Raw genomic sequence first — 13,411 nt, forward strand, 5'->3', positions numbered from 1 at the left:
AAAACTTGTATTCAAAATAGATTTTGTAATTTTTAACAAGTAATTTTTAGCTATATCTTTAAAGTTCTTCTTTTGAATCAACTAAACTCTTAAATTTTATTTTAAAAACTTTGAATTTTTAAATAAAAATTGAAAAATCCTGATATTAGCTTATTAATGGTTGAGGAAGAGGATAAAAGCAAATCCAATAAATATCAATCAATAAGCAACGTGTCTTTGTCTCTTTGACATTATTTCCAAACTGAATTAATATAAATCATCATAATTATAACCTTTGTAGTTCTTACAAAAATATAATGCCAAAGGCTTAATTAAGAAGAAAGTCAGAAAACAAAATTAACTTTCTCAAGTTCTGCCAATCAAGTAAGATTAATAAAATATTAAAACAACTTAGTTGTTTATGTCTCTATTATTAATGACATTCAACTTTTACATACACAACAAATCGAGACAGAACAATATTGTTCAATACATGCTAGTAATTATATATATATATATCTACACACACTTGCTAGCTCAAGATGAAAGAAATTGAGCCATGGAAGTGAAAAGAAAGCTACTACCAGATCACGAACCCTTACAAGACAGCTTCTTTCTGCTCGATCTCTTCCTCCATGAGAAGCTGAGAGAGCTCCTCCGCCTCCTCGACGAAATCAAGAGCCGGTGGGTGGACTTCAGCCTTACTACTAAAGTTGTTCTGCTCACCGGAACAATCATGCTGCTTCTCTTCCTCTTCCGCATAGGTTGCGGTTGTTGTTGCCGCGGCGGCGGTCGGTGTTCTGGCGATGGGAAGGGAGGAGGGAGAATGGGAAGGTTGAAAATGGCAGGTGTGTTTACTGGAAATGAAGTCATCGATTACTTCAGGGTTCGTCTGAGGTCTAAGAAGGAGACGCTGTGCTGAGCCAGAGTTAACATCGATGCTATGTGTATTAATTATTCGTTAAGTTTGATTAATTAGTGATAAACAGAACTACTTATGTTTAGTAATTATGATGATAATTAATTTGTAAGTTAATTTTGGCGAATCTTATCATGCATTCCTTCTCTGATGATCTGCTAAGCTTGGATTTTAACTGGAAAGGAAGATTATAGGATGTTAATTCATCAGCGTTTTGTTTAAGGCTTTAATATTCTTAATTACACGGTTCGTATGTTCATGATTTATTTCATAATTTTCAACTATTAAAACTATCATTTAATTTCTTTATTAAAGTGTTTGATGCCATGATAACATTCCCCGCTCCATTTAAGAAATTAAAGGGGCATTTACATACATACCACCATGTTCCCCTGTATTTATATGTGTCATTTAAACATTGCATTTTATATTTCTACCACTCAAGAGTCAAATCTTTTGTAGCACATAAATACTACTGTTATAACTTCTAAAAATTTAAATACATATTTATCTAGGGCTGTCAAAAAAGCTCCTTGTTCGTGAACAATTCGTGTTCAGCTAGTTAAGTAGTTCGTGTTCGACTCGTTCGTTAAGTAAACGAGCTCAACACATACAATTTTTTTAAGTTTAAATTATAAACGAGTCAAACATGAACAGCTCTTTGTTTGCTCATGTTTTTACCTCAAAAAAAAAAATCATATATACATGGTTTGAGTTCAAATCCAACACTTTACATTTTTTTTTCAATTAATTTTACCGAGTCAATTTCGAGCCAAACACGAACAAGAATATTCAGATCGAGTTGAACACGAACACACTATGCATGAGCCGATTTTGAACACGAGCAATTTCAAACGAGCTGAACAAGAGCAAAGCCTGCGCTCGCTCAAGCTCGGCTCATTTACATCTCTTTATTTACCATCCATAAGTAAAAATATATGTACATAAAAATTAAAATTTAGGTGTTAATTATGTAAATACAGAAGAATTGAGGGGAATGTATATAGATATACCAGAATTAAAATTATTTATATCGTCCTAAAATTCTTTCCACATCTAAATTTTTAAATTCAAATTATTAGCACTAGATCAAATGGCATTTAAAATAAAATTATAAATAAAACATTCAAAAATTTTATTAAAAGAAATAAATTATGACAAAAATATTTAATTTTAAATTAAATCAGCCTACTTTTAACTTATTAATTTTATTTTGAGATTCATTTTACATATTACATTTACATTAAATCCACCTAAAGTAAGATATTTGCCATAGTTTTTTATTTATTTCAAAATCATTAAGGGCCCATTTGGGGCAGCTTACTTGGTGTAGTGGCGTTTTGAAAATGCACTTCGTCTGTTTGTGTAAATTACGTTTTGACGGCTTATGCGTTTTGAAACGCTGAAAACTAAGTTTTCACACCGCACCTATCTAGATGCGGTGGCAATTTTCTGACAGCGGTCTGACTTTTGCAAAAAAAATAAAAAATTGTAATAGTCATTGCACCTAACTTATCAGCAAATTATTTTTAATCATCATATTATCCAATAAGTTGCAGTTGCCCCAAACAAACCATAAGACGGCAATTAAAATACTTTTATATTTATAATATTTTTTTTTTTTGGTGATTCAATGACTAAACAAATATAAATAATTTTAAAATGAGGACATTTACATACCTACCACAAATTCCTACGTATTTACATATATGTACCACCTACCCTTTACTTTTATAAATATACCGCGCAAATCTATAACATCACATGAGAAATACCACCATTTTAAGTTTTTAAAAAAAAAAAAAAAGCAAAATTTGCGTATGTTGGGTGTTATGAATGCAAAAATAGAAGTTTAGGTGTCTGATATGTAAATTCATAAGAATTGAGTGGTTGTATGCATGCGAATCTGCCTTAAATTTAAACAAATCATTACCAAATTTGAAATTCCTGAGTTTTTTTTCTCTTTGGGGGAAAATTTTTCAGAAAGCTGGCCGCAGAATCCGCGGCCTGTTTTAATCTCATAGTTTCCAAATAGGATAAATTGGTTGGTCTTAAATCTTTCCCCTTTTCTTCGATCTCCTTCCTCCTCTCCTTCCAATCACTTAATAGCCTCAGATTTGAATCAGGATTTTATTTTATTTTTGCCTTTGATCGTCCAATCATTGGCAGGTTTTCAGCTAAGATTCTGTTATTTAAATATAAGTTCCGTGGATAACAAAAATGGTTTTTTGACCCGTCCGGCTTGTCTTCTTCCTCTTTCTGATTCGAATGTCGTTCTTAATGGCGACCTTTTGATTGCGTGTTAAAGGGGATTCTCTTTTATTATTTTTAGCGTTAAGTCACGCTTCTTTCGCTTCATTGAGGACCTTCTTCTTCAATCGTCTCTCTTCCTTTGATCGCTTTGTTTCTGAATAGATTGGATTTGGGAGGAGCAGAGGTTTTGGAGCTATATTCTCTGTTTTGCAGAAGCTTTCAGTGGTGCTGGAAGGCTTCCTTTTGAAGCATATACTATGGGTTTGATCTGTTCGTGCTTCTGCGTTGAGGATTCTCGCAATCCATATGGGTCACTATATAGACCTTGTGGCTGTCTAAGTTTCTTGTCTCAACGGTTCATGCTTATGGTAAGTTGCAGCAGGAGTTGACTTTGTTTCTGTTGAAGATGGAGAAAAAAATTTCTATTTTGAAGGTCTATAGTGTTGTTTTATAAGAATGTTATTGATCATTTTATTGCAGCTAAATGATGTGTGTTTGCTTCATGTTGAATTTGACAAATTGCTACATAACATATAACATCATTGAGAAACAATTAATCAGTTGCAGGGAAAAAAAATTGCAAATTTAGCTGCAAAGTTTCTATTGCCAAATGGTTGAACTGAAGGTGTTTGTTTGACATATAAGTATCTTAAATTCTTTAATATTCAAGTCTGATATGTAGTCAAAGAAATATTTTCTAACATCAGTAAACTTCAATGTCTTGCACTCATGTGCAAGATAAGCAGTAAAGCAGAATAGAATTAATTGAAATATGCTTAAGATATTACCTACTTCATTCCTATGATGCAGTACACTTTATTATTGCAACGAGAAGAGCATGCGGCTCCTTCATCTTCATCTTCCTTGGCTCCTGTTGCACCGATAACGGATGAATCTTATTCTAGCACATTTCGCTCTCCTCCGAGACCTCTAGCTTTCGATGACCCCATATTCACTCGGAAACGTGACGATGGGCCTGCGAGAAGACACGAAAAAACTTTAACTCATTCTTACGAAGAATCGGAGTCACTCAGCAGAGTAAAGAATGAGGGGAAGATTGAATCAGCGTGCTTAGCTGCTAAGTTGTGTGGTTATAACTGTCGAGTGTCCACAAAGTGCTGCTCAGAGTCCTCACGGAAACATTCCTCGACTGAAATAATGAGTGGGGCAACATGCATGTTTCCCTCATCTGAAGAGGAGGATGTGTGCCCAACATGTCTTGAAGGTGAAGTACAAAAATCCTTGGTTTCAAGCTTCTTTCTAGCAAAGAAAAATATATATTTCATTATCATGAACTGTTTTTTATTTTTTATTTTCGGTTCTTTTAACTATTATATAGCCATTGGCAAGTAAAGTGCAATAGATAAAAGAACCAAAATAAATAAATAATAGTTCGTGTTAATGAAATTTACATTTTGGGTGTGTTTGGTTGTCTACTTGGCTACTATCCTTTATGTGAAAAGAGAAGAAGGATAATTTTTCAGATGATATTGTTTTTGCGCAAGTAACACAACAAGCAATTCACAAATCAAGACAGTTCACCTTAAACTTCATCATAAAGTTGAAACAATACTGATTTTCATGAAATTTTAAGATGTTTTGATCATTCATCAAGCTCATAAAAGTAGCAATACAGTGGAGTATCATGATAGATTAATGAATCGGGTATCTCACTATCATGATCATCCATTACTGCATGAGGACTAAGTTGTTGATTATCAATGGTAGGATCTTATGCTAGCAAGAAGTAATTTGGATTCCTTGCAGTGGTGATGCTTATTTGTGAAAAATGTTACTGAACACCGTATGTATTAGTGACGGTCAAAATGAGAGAAATTAAGGGTCTGGAAAAAAAAGAAGAAATTTAGATACATACCACACAATTCTTATGTATCTACATATCTAGCACTAAAGTTTGATATTTACACTTATAACACCTTAGTGTGATAAATCTAGCATGAAAAGCTGTCTTTCACTTTTAAAAGGCTAGTCATGGTGGTATTTTTGATATGATGTTAAAGATTTGAGTGATATGCATGTAAGCATGAATGTTTAAGAGTTAGATATGCAATTGCATAAGAATTGTGTGGTATGCATGTAAATGCCACAAACCCCCCAACCCGTGCAAAGCACCAAAAAGAACTCCATGTAGCTTCAAGATACATTTATATGTAAAGTTCCTGATCAGAAGCACTCAACTTCATTTTTTTTTTTAATTTGCAGAATATACTTCTGATAATCCCAGAATAATATTACAATGTTCTCATCATTTTCATCTTGGTTGCATATATGAGTGGATGGAGAGAAGGGAACTATGCCCTATTTGTGGCAAGGTAAATTGCATTTTACATGTTAATTACTCGTTCTTGATCTATAAGATTGAAATATTTGTCCATTTTTGTCATTTCAAACCTGATTTTATACATTGAGGGCTCTCTCCTGATGCAATTTTACTCGCAGGTGATGATCTTCAATGAAACCAGTTGATGGAACAACCAATAGAGCTTCCCTTCAGTTTAGAATTTGTGAATATGTAGGCACTGCTTTCAGTGAAATTTAATCTGAGAGTCGTTGCATTTGTGAAATTAAAATGTGGAGTCCCTCTGCTTTATTTATTTTTTCTCTTATTTGATGTATCATAAAATAAAGTTTGTACAGAAGAAATATTCTGCTGCATCCTCTGCTGGAAGGAGGATTCTGTTGAACAGCTTTTGAATTCGTGTTGTAGAAACCCCTGATTGGAATTCTCTGTTAATTTATAGGTTTTTTTTTTTTTGGAATTATTTGGCCGGTTCAAGACCTTCGCTAAATGTTCTAAATATCTTTATGATGAAGTTTAATATAAAAAAATGGAAGGATTAGTAACAAAATTAATTACAAATTGAATTAATTATTGTGATAATTGAGATTCTATGTTTTAGCCATTCCAATGTTAATTTTTTTTTATCATTTTTGATATCTCAACCATTTTATTTTGAAATGGAATTGCAAGTGATTAGAGCTTTAATTTTCCATTCTTATTTATTTAAAAAGTTTATTCCTTTTGTGCAATTAAAAAAGGGACTTGTGAATCGAATTGAGTTGATTTAAAGTTCGTAGCGCTCAAAGTGGCACAATTTGTAACTGGGTTGAAACCATTATTTTCCCATTTCTCTATAAAAAATAAGATATATATATATATATATACATACTAATCATATACCCACACATATCTCTATATATTAGGTTTTAGGTTTAGATGATATACATATTATTTATACTTTATGCTAATCTCAATATAGCTTGATCACTACTTGAAATTGACCTGAGGATCAGATTGAGCCAAAAGATTTTCTCGTGGCTCTTTTAAATTAAAAAAAAAAAAACCAACTGACAAGCACAAGAGACTATAAAGTGATCAAAAATCAACTATCTGCTACTTAGGACGCAGAGTCGCAATTAAATCAAACCTGAAATTAGACTTTTACATCAACTTGAAATGTTCTATGTGATTAGAGGCTCTTATGCTTGCAACTACTTATTAATGATAATGATCACACCAACACATACAAGCATCATCATTCTATTCTAATGACCATATCCCTCATGGCAGATGATAGTTGGGACACTACACTCAATGTAAGTGTTTAAGATCCTTGGAGCCTTTATTAGTGGACCTACCTTTCATTTGTACCGTCAAAAAAATGAGAGCAGTAAGGAGTCTTAAAATATCTTCCTTCCTTCAGTTCTAATGATCAAGTGTGAGTTAATGTTAGTTTTTTTTATTAAAACTTTAATTTGGCTTAGAATCAAAATTAAAATCTCCGATTTTAATTCGAGATTGATTAACTTTGAGATTGATTATCTTTCTTTTGGCTCGAGATCACTCCCATTGCAGAGAATCTTTAAATCACAGACATAGCTGGTTACAACTGCTTTATTTTTCGCTTGATGCACTAATGATCATCATGCTGTAATGGTGTGGGATGCTTAATGCAAGTAATAAAAATAATAATAAATATGCATTTCTCTAAAACACCGTTTTCCAACCTCCGGCTATTTATTTCAGAGAGGCAATATATAATCAACAATTATCACAACATACTTATTTTGATACATAAATCCACCTATTATAAGCTCGCATGTAGCACACTAATGCGTTAATTTTATAGCATTGATTTGTGATATTAAATAAAATGAAGCTTGACTTGGTATGCATATCATTGAGAATGAGAAGGCCACAATGATGACACAATTTATGTTATCTATTTTTAAATTAATGTATATATTAAATGAATGGTTCAATATAGAAATTTATTTAAAAATATGCAATACAAATTATGTTATCATTATAACTTTCTCATTCTCAACGACATGTCCATCAAATAGAGCATAATTTTATTAATATCATGAATCAGCCACCTTGATTATTACTACAACTCATTAATAACAAGATTACAAATCCTTCCCAAGAGCAATTTTATCCTCCAGTAGAGACTTCTTCTGCACACATGGATCAAATATTTTTCAGAAAGTTCACATAATCATTTAACACATGAAGGCAGATATAGGCAAATAAAATTGAAACCGAGCTGGCTCCGTTAATGTGCATGAATTATAGCTATTATAGACACCTAATCTATACCTGAATTGAACTATGCTGCAAGTGTTTAATGAGCTTCTCATGAATCTGACTTCATATATAAATATTAATATTTAATCATACTAATACTTATAGGTTTATCCTAGCCAAATTCCAATAGTTATTGATCTGCGAAAATTGTGCAAATGATCTAAGATCATACAAATTCTTTGTTCAAATGTACATACGATCATGAATCATGCATATGACCAGAACATAGACCTGTATAATTTGCACTCCCTTTAGTTGCTAGGTGTCTGATTTACAAACAATTTTGCTAATTTACTCTTGACATAGTCTGGTATCCTATGCATATTTTTTCATAATTTTAAGAGTATTGTATTGTCCTAGAGATAAGTTTCTTGTACAAACAAGAGGGTAAAAAGAAAGCCCAAACATGGAGGCCCTCGGGGGGTTCGATTCACAAGCCAGCCAAGTTTAGGGCTCTAGTCGTTTTTTTTATCTTAGATTTCACTAATTGTTATATCTTGCATGATTTCTCATATCGTTCTAACATTTAAATATAAATCTACGTGTCAACTGATACTCCACCAAATATTTGTTCAGAACTTTATAGTATTAGTTACCTGTACATTCTTACATATTCAATAAGGGTATCCTTCTCTGTCTTATTCTCCTATGAGGTCTAACCATGTGTGATGATGTGCACGCAACTTAAGGTGAGAATTATTGACCGTATAAGTTTATAGTATCATTTTTCTGTTTCCTAAAGTGCATAAAATATCTCACATTCATGCTAAAACTATTTATAAAAACATAAAACTATTTATACAACCACACGTTTGCAATTATCATACAAACATGTTGATGATCTTTCAAACAAATAATAGTTCCAAGTGAATTATATGCTCTATTATTAATTAACATATATATAATATGGGTACTTACGCTCATTATGTTTGTGCAATGCATAAGTCCAATAAGATCGAAATTATGAGTTCTGATTTTTACATCGTCTTTAAACCCTCCAATTCGGTGCAGTCGAGCAAGACATAGAAAATGTAGATTAAATGAGAGCACAAATCGGTGTAACGATACTCCAAGTAGTTCCAAAGTTGCTCAAACATCATTTGATCATAAAACAAATCACAATGTCAAGCTCAAAAGACTTAAAATACATTGGGAAGGCCAGTCAATGAAAATAATGGTCGTCAAATGTGACCTCACACAAAATAGAATCAAATTTCTTCAAGTGCAGCCAAGTTTACTCAAATGATCATTGTTCACAAAATGAATTACATGAGCGCATATGGGACATCAAATTACTCATAAATAACACCAATATTGTTTAAATTCTGCATGTGAGCCATGGATGCTAAATTTGAGGCGACGATATAAACTCAAACTGCATGAGAAAGGAGGCTAATGGGCATGGATCATGATACTTGGAGATAAGTTTGATGAATGGAGTCAAGACAGAGTTTTATAAATAGCAAAGGTTTGAGCGTCTGTGAGAAATCACTTTCGAGAAAAATGGGATAAAATATAAACCAACTTTAAGAAAATCTCCAAAAAATTCCAAAAAATAATATAGAAGCAAAATATGTAAGAGCATGAAGTTACAGCACTCACAATACCTCAAGCAACATTCAGAATTATAGATCTCAACCATCAACCTACTAGGTCATGGTTTTTGCTCTTTTTCTTGTGAATGTCCTGTCATCATTATGGCCTTCTCATCCTCAAATGTCTGTGAACAAAGTAGAGCATGAGTTTATTGAAATCACACAAAAATCACATTCATTGCAGCTACAACATATTAATGGTTCTTTGGTAGGAAGAACAACATTCCTTCAAAAGAATCTTATGCTCCAGCAGAAACTTAAGCTGGATACATGAATCAAACATCATAAGAAAGTTGAAATAATTGATTTTGATAAGAAAAAGTTCTCTTTGGAAGCCAAAGAAAGTCATGAAAAATAAAAAAGAGCAGGGGTCGGTGCTCTGCCTGAAACACGGAGTGAATATCACATTTAAATAAATTAGCTCTAAGAAAAATTTATAGTTGAAATTACAACATTATTGCTATACTAGACTCAATAAAATTATAAACATATGAGCCTTATATGAAATTGATTTCAAATTCCTAAATAATATAGCATAAGATCGCAATAAATATGAAAACAAGGTCTCAAATAGTTATTTTCATAATAATATCTTATATAAAGTTGAAAAAAATCGGATATATCATACGAAATAGACATTCATTAATCAATTGTTAAACTTGTAAGCGATATACACTCTTCAAATCTTGTTCGATGTCCCATTCATTTTTTTCTAAGATATTTGACAGTAAATTTTTCAAAATTAAAATTTAGCACACTTGTTATCAAAATTAGAAGGCTTTGGTTAAAAAGGACTTTGGTATCCATTTTGATACCCCTACTCAGGATGTCCTCAGCGTTACCAAAGTTTTTCTAGGGATTCAATTCAAAAGATATAAAGAGATGGTATTTGATGATACTAGGTCGCAATTAATAGAAGATGAGAAAGAGTCTCCGAAACAAGAAGCTCAAAGGTTTTATGATTTCTTATATACTGCTAAACAACCCTTGTGGGATTGTTGTACCAATCACTCTGATTTATCTGTTTTAGTAAAAATGCAAGGCCTTAAAATAAAATTCAATATGCAATATAAAAATTTTAACTAACTTATCAAGTTGCTAAGAAAAACAATCCAACAAATAATTTAGTATTAGAAGATTCATATTAACTAACAAAATTAATTTTCAAGTTGAGTTTGAATGCGCAAAAAATAGATTATTTTGTTAACCATTGTATGTTATGTTATGAGGATGATGCGATAAAAAATGAATGCAATTTTTATATAACTCCTAAACTCAAACAAAATGAAAGAAAATAACATAAGAAAATGATAATTATAAGAGATTATTTTATTTGCCTCTCAATCCTCATCTATAAAGATTATATGCATCAATTTTTATTGAATATAAGAGATGATGCAATGAGAGAGTAATTCAAACAACCATTTCGACTCACTTACCAAATGCTAAAACATGAAAACACTATGACCATACACATCCCTAGTTTGCTTAAGATACTTGAAATATCTTTCTTAAATTATGTGTCGATAGATTCCCGACATCAGTCTAGCTTTCTCATCTTACTTATGCCAGTCACCTATAATTAGAACTTAAATATCCCTCCACTAATTTGCATGACCATCCCTTTTAACTTTTTCATTCTTATTCTTTACAAGTTATGAAATCCAAAAGGAAGATTAGAAGTTACAGCAATTGAAGAGTTAGATGAAAAGTTTTATTGGAACATGATGGGCTTACGTATGATGTTCTCAAAAACTAATTTTTTAGATGAAATCGGCATTATGTGAGAAATTGGTGATTTTCTAGCATATGACACGCAATCAAGATAGGGCATAGCACAAAAATTAGCTTGTATATATACCAGATATTACTAAAAATTTTCGCATTAAAATATTGTCGGAAAAACTCATGGTTTGTTGCTATCGGTTACTTTTGCCCATGGATCATGCAATCTAAAGAAATAAAGACATATTTTTTAAAACACAAATAAGAAATCCTAAACCCCACCTTGGTTGACTGAAGGGCCAATATATTCATACTTGACTTGCTAAAATTTTTTAATGATCATGCCTGATTTATAATGAGCTTGTTAATTTTAATTAAATAAGCTAAAAATTAGAATGAATACTTAATTTTTCATATAAAATTAAAAATTTGATTTATACATTAATTTCATATACAACTAGTAAACAGGCTAAAAATTCAAAAGATTGCATAATTTTTTTTATATAAATTTATTAACAAATAGTTTTACAAATATGAATAAATATACAATTAAATAAATTTAAACTAGCATCTAACTAAGTATGCTCAGTAAATAAAATAATATATAAGTTGTAAGTAAACTTTTATCCAATCAAATTACACAACTAAATGCTGAAAAATTAGTTTATTGAAATAAAAATATAAAAAAATATTTTAAATCTATTGCATATTAATATTAAACTACAATATATTACTATTAAATATATAATTAAATAAGTTCTACTAAATCAAAATTTATTTAAATAATATATCATATAAGTATAGATTATTTAACAAACCATTTGTTAAACTTATTCGTGAATATTAATAAATGAGTTACATTATGCTCAAATGTAGTTCTTTTAACCTTCAATTTTTTAAAGAATGTTCAAACCTATTTACTTACTAATTTGAACAAACATGATCTAGTATTAATCCATCCGAGTTCAAGCTGTTCATCAAGTGCACTGATTCATTTAAAAACCTTACTGTAGACCAACGCCGAATGGGCCGAATGGCTCGCCCAATATCATTGCATAGAACAAAATTCCAAATCAACTGAACAATTAACATCCATCAATCCATACTCCACAACACTTCACAAAATCATTATAAACTAAATGGATTGAGGAATGGATCGATCAGAAGCGTACCGGGGGAGAAGATCAGCTTTGATGCCGACAGAGATGGAGATCTCCTCGGCATCGTAGAAAACACGGTCCCCGCTTCGATCTCCTCCTCCTCCTCCTTTACGCAACCCTAATTCAACGAAAAGCTATGACCGATACCAGCAGAGCGGGACGAGGTATATAGAGAGAAGAGGGGGACGAGGTATATATAGAGAATACTGTGGCCACCGCAAGCGAAAGTGCTGTATGATCTTCTATTTAAAAAAATGTTGTAAATTTTTTTTTTTTTCGAGAAAGAAAGTCGCAAATAATTTATTCATATGTACCAACAAATTAATGTTTTCGTTAATATTATGATTTAAGTGAAATTTTTGGGCTTTTTACACAAGGGCCCCCCAAAGATAACCCCTTAAACAATCAACTCATGTATTTTCATTTGAGCCGCTCAAAACCTTTTTTTTTTTTCGTCTGAAAAAGTCAACTTTGCCCGCCTCCATCTCCCTCTCCCAAGAAGAAATAATACATCTGGATGACTGCATATTCGGACGACCAACCACCAGCCGTTACATCACCCACACATGATATGTATGTACGGTATCTAATATTTTCACCCCAACTGAGCTATATGTATATATATATATATATGTATATAGATGTTTTTGCCAACTGGGAAATAAGAAATTTCATATGAAATATTACATAAAGTAGATATTTTGCCAATTGGGAATTAAGAAATTTCATATATATTGCCCTCTAGATATGGGTATTTGATTTGTATCACATATATATATATATACATATTAGGACGTAAATAGAAGTGGTGACGGTGGGTAATAGCCCAATTTAGATATTTCTGTAGTGGTATGAAGTTACTGAGTATCATAAACACTTTGAGATAAATTTTGATAGAGATAAATTTCAATTCACATATTAAAAAATAATAATAATAATAATATTTATTAATTAAATTAATTAGCAACTAGATGATTTGCATTCTATTCATAAAATTCTTAGATGTTTATTTAATTGATAGTTAAAATTGTTTAGTTTATTTGTGGCAACCAAATGTACAAGTTAAATCAAAATGTATGTATAAAAGTATATAGTTTATACAATAATTTTTTTGATGTAATTTTAAGAATAGTATGATGTATATATGTGAATAAGGCAATTTAATATT

General features: G+C 31.4%; 1 protein-coding gene and 1 long non-coding RNA gene across 3 annotated transcripts; one reads left to right on the forward strand and one right to left on the reverse strand.

Annotated features, from left to right (window-relative positions):
• Positions 1–2,728: 2,728 nt before the first annotated feature.
• LOC110032015 (E3 ubiquitin-protein ligase At3g02290-like) lies at positions 2,729–5,983 on the forward strand. Of its 2 annotated transcripts, XM_020735515.1 has the most exons (4): positions 2,729–3,519; positions 3,962–4,376; positions 5,375–5,484; positions 5,612–5,981. In XM_020735515.1, the coding sequence occupies exons 1-4, from the start codon at positions 3,409–3,411 to the stop codon at positions 5,636–5,638; spliced, it is 663 nt and encodes a 220-aa protein (XP_020591174.1). In that variant the 5' UTR covers positions 2,729–3,408; the 3' UTR covers positions 5,639–5,981. The 2 variants fall into 2 exon arrangements, with proteins under 2 accessions (XP_020591174.1, XP_020591173.1); XM_020735514.1 differs by having other exon boundaries at positions 5,375–5,983.
• Positions 4,336–12,449, reverse strand: LOC110032016. Its single transcript, XR_002294809.1, has 3 exons — positions 12,256–12,449; positions 9,371–9,483; positions 4,336–4,411 (listed from the first exon to the last, which is right to left on the reverse strand). It is a non-coding gene; the product is annotated as an uncharacterized LOC110032016 (long non-coding RNA).
• Positions 12,450–13,411: the final 962 nt, after the last annotated feature.

This window comes from Phalaenopsis equestris, unplaced genomic scaffold (genome assembly GCF_001263595.1).
Source record: "Phalaenopsis equestris unplaced genomic scaffold, ASM126359v1 Scaffold000873, whole genome shotgun sequence".
NCBI classification, from domain to species: Eukaryota; Viridiplantae; Streptophyta; class Magnoliopsida; order Asparagales; family Orchidaceae; genus Phalaenopsis; species Phalaenopsis equestris.

What these genes read in the sequence shown, in the direction of transcription:
- LOC110032015 (XM_020735514.1), top strand. Translation starts at nt 3,409, where the DNA reads ATGGGTTTGATCTGTTCGTGCTTCTGCGTTGAGGATTCTCGCAATCCA. An exon ending in CTCAACGGTTCATGCTTATG is followed by an intron (nt 3,520 to 3,961) that starts GTAAGTTGCAGC and finishes CCTATGATGCAG; the next exon opens with TACACTTTATTATTGCAACG. An exon ending in GTGCCCAACATGTCTTGAAG is followed by an intron (nt 4,377 to 5,374) that starts GTGAAGTACAAA and finishes TTTAATTTGCAG; the next exon opens with AATATACTTCTGATAATCCC.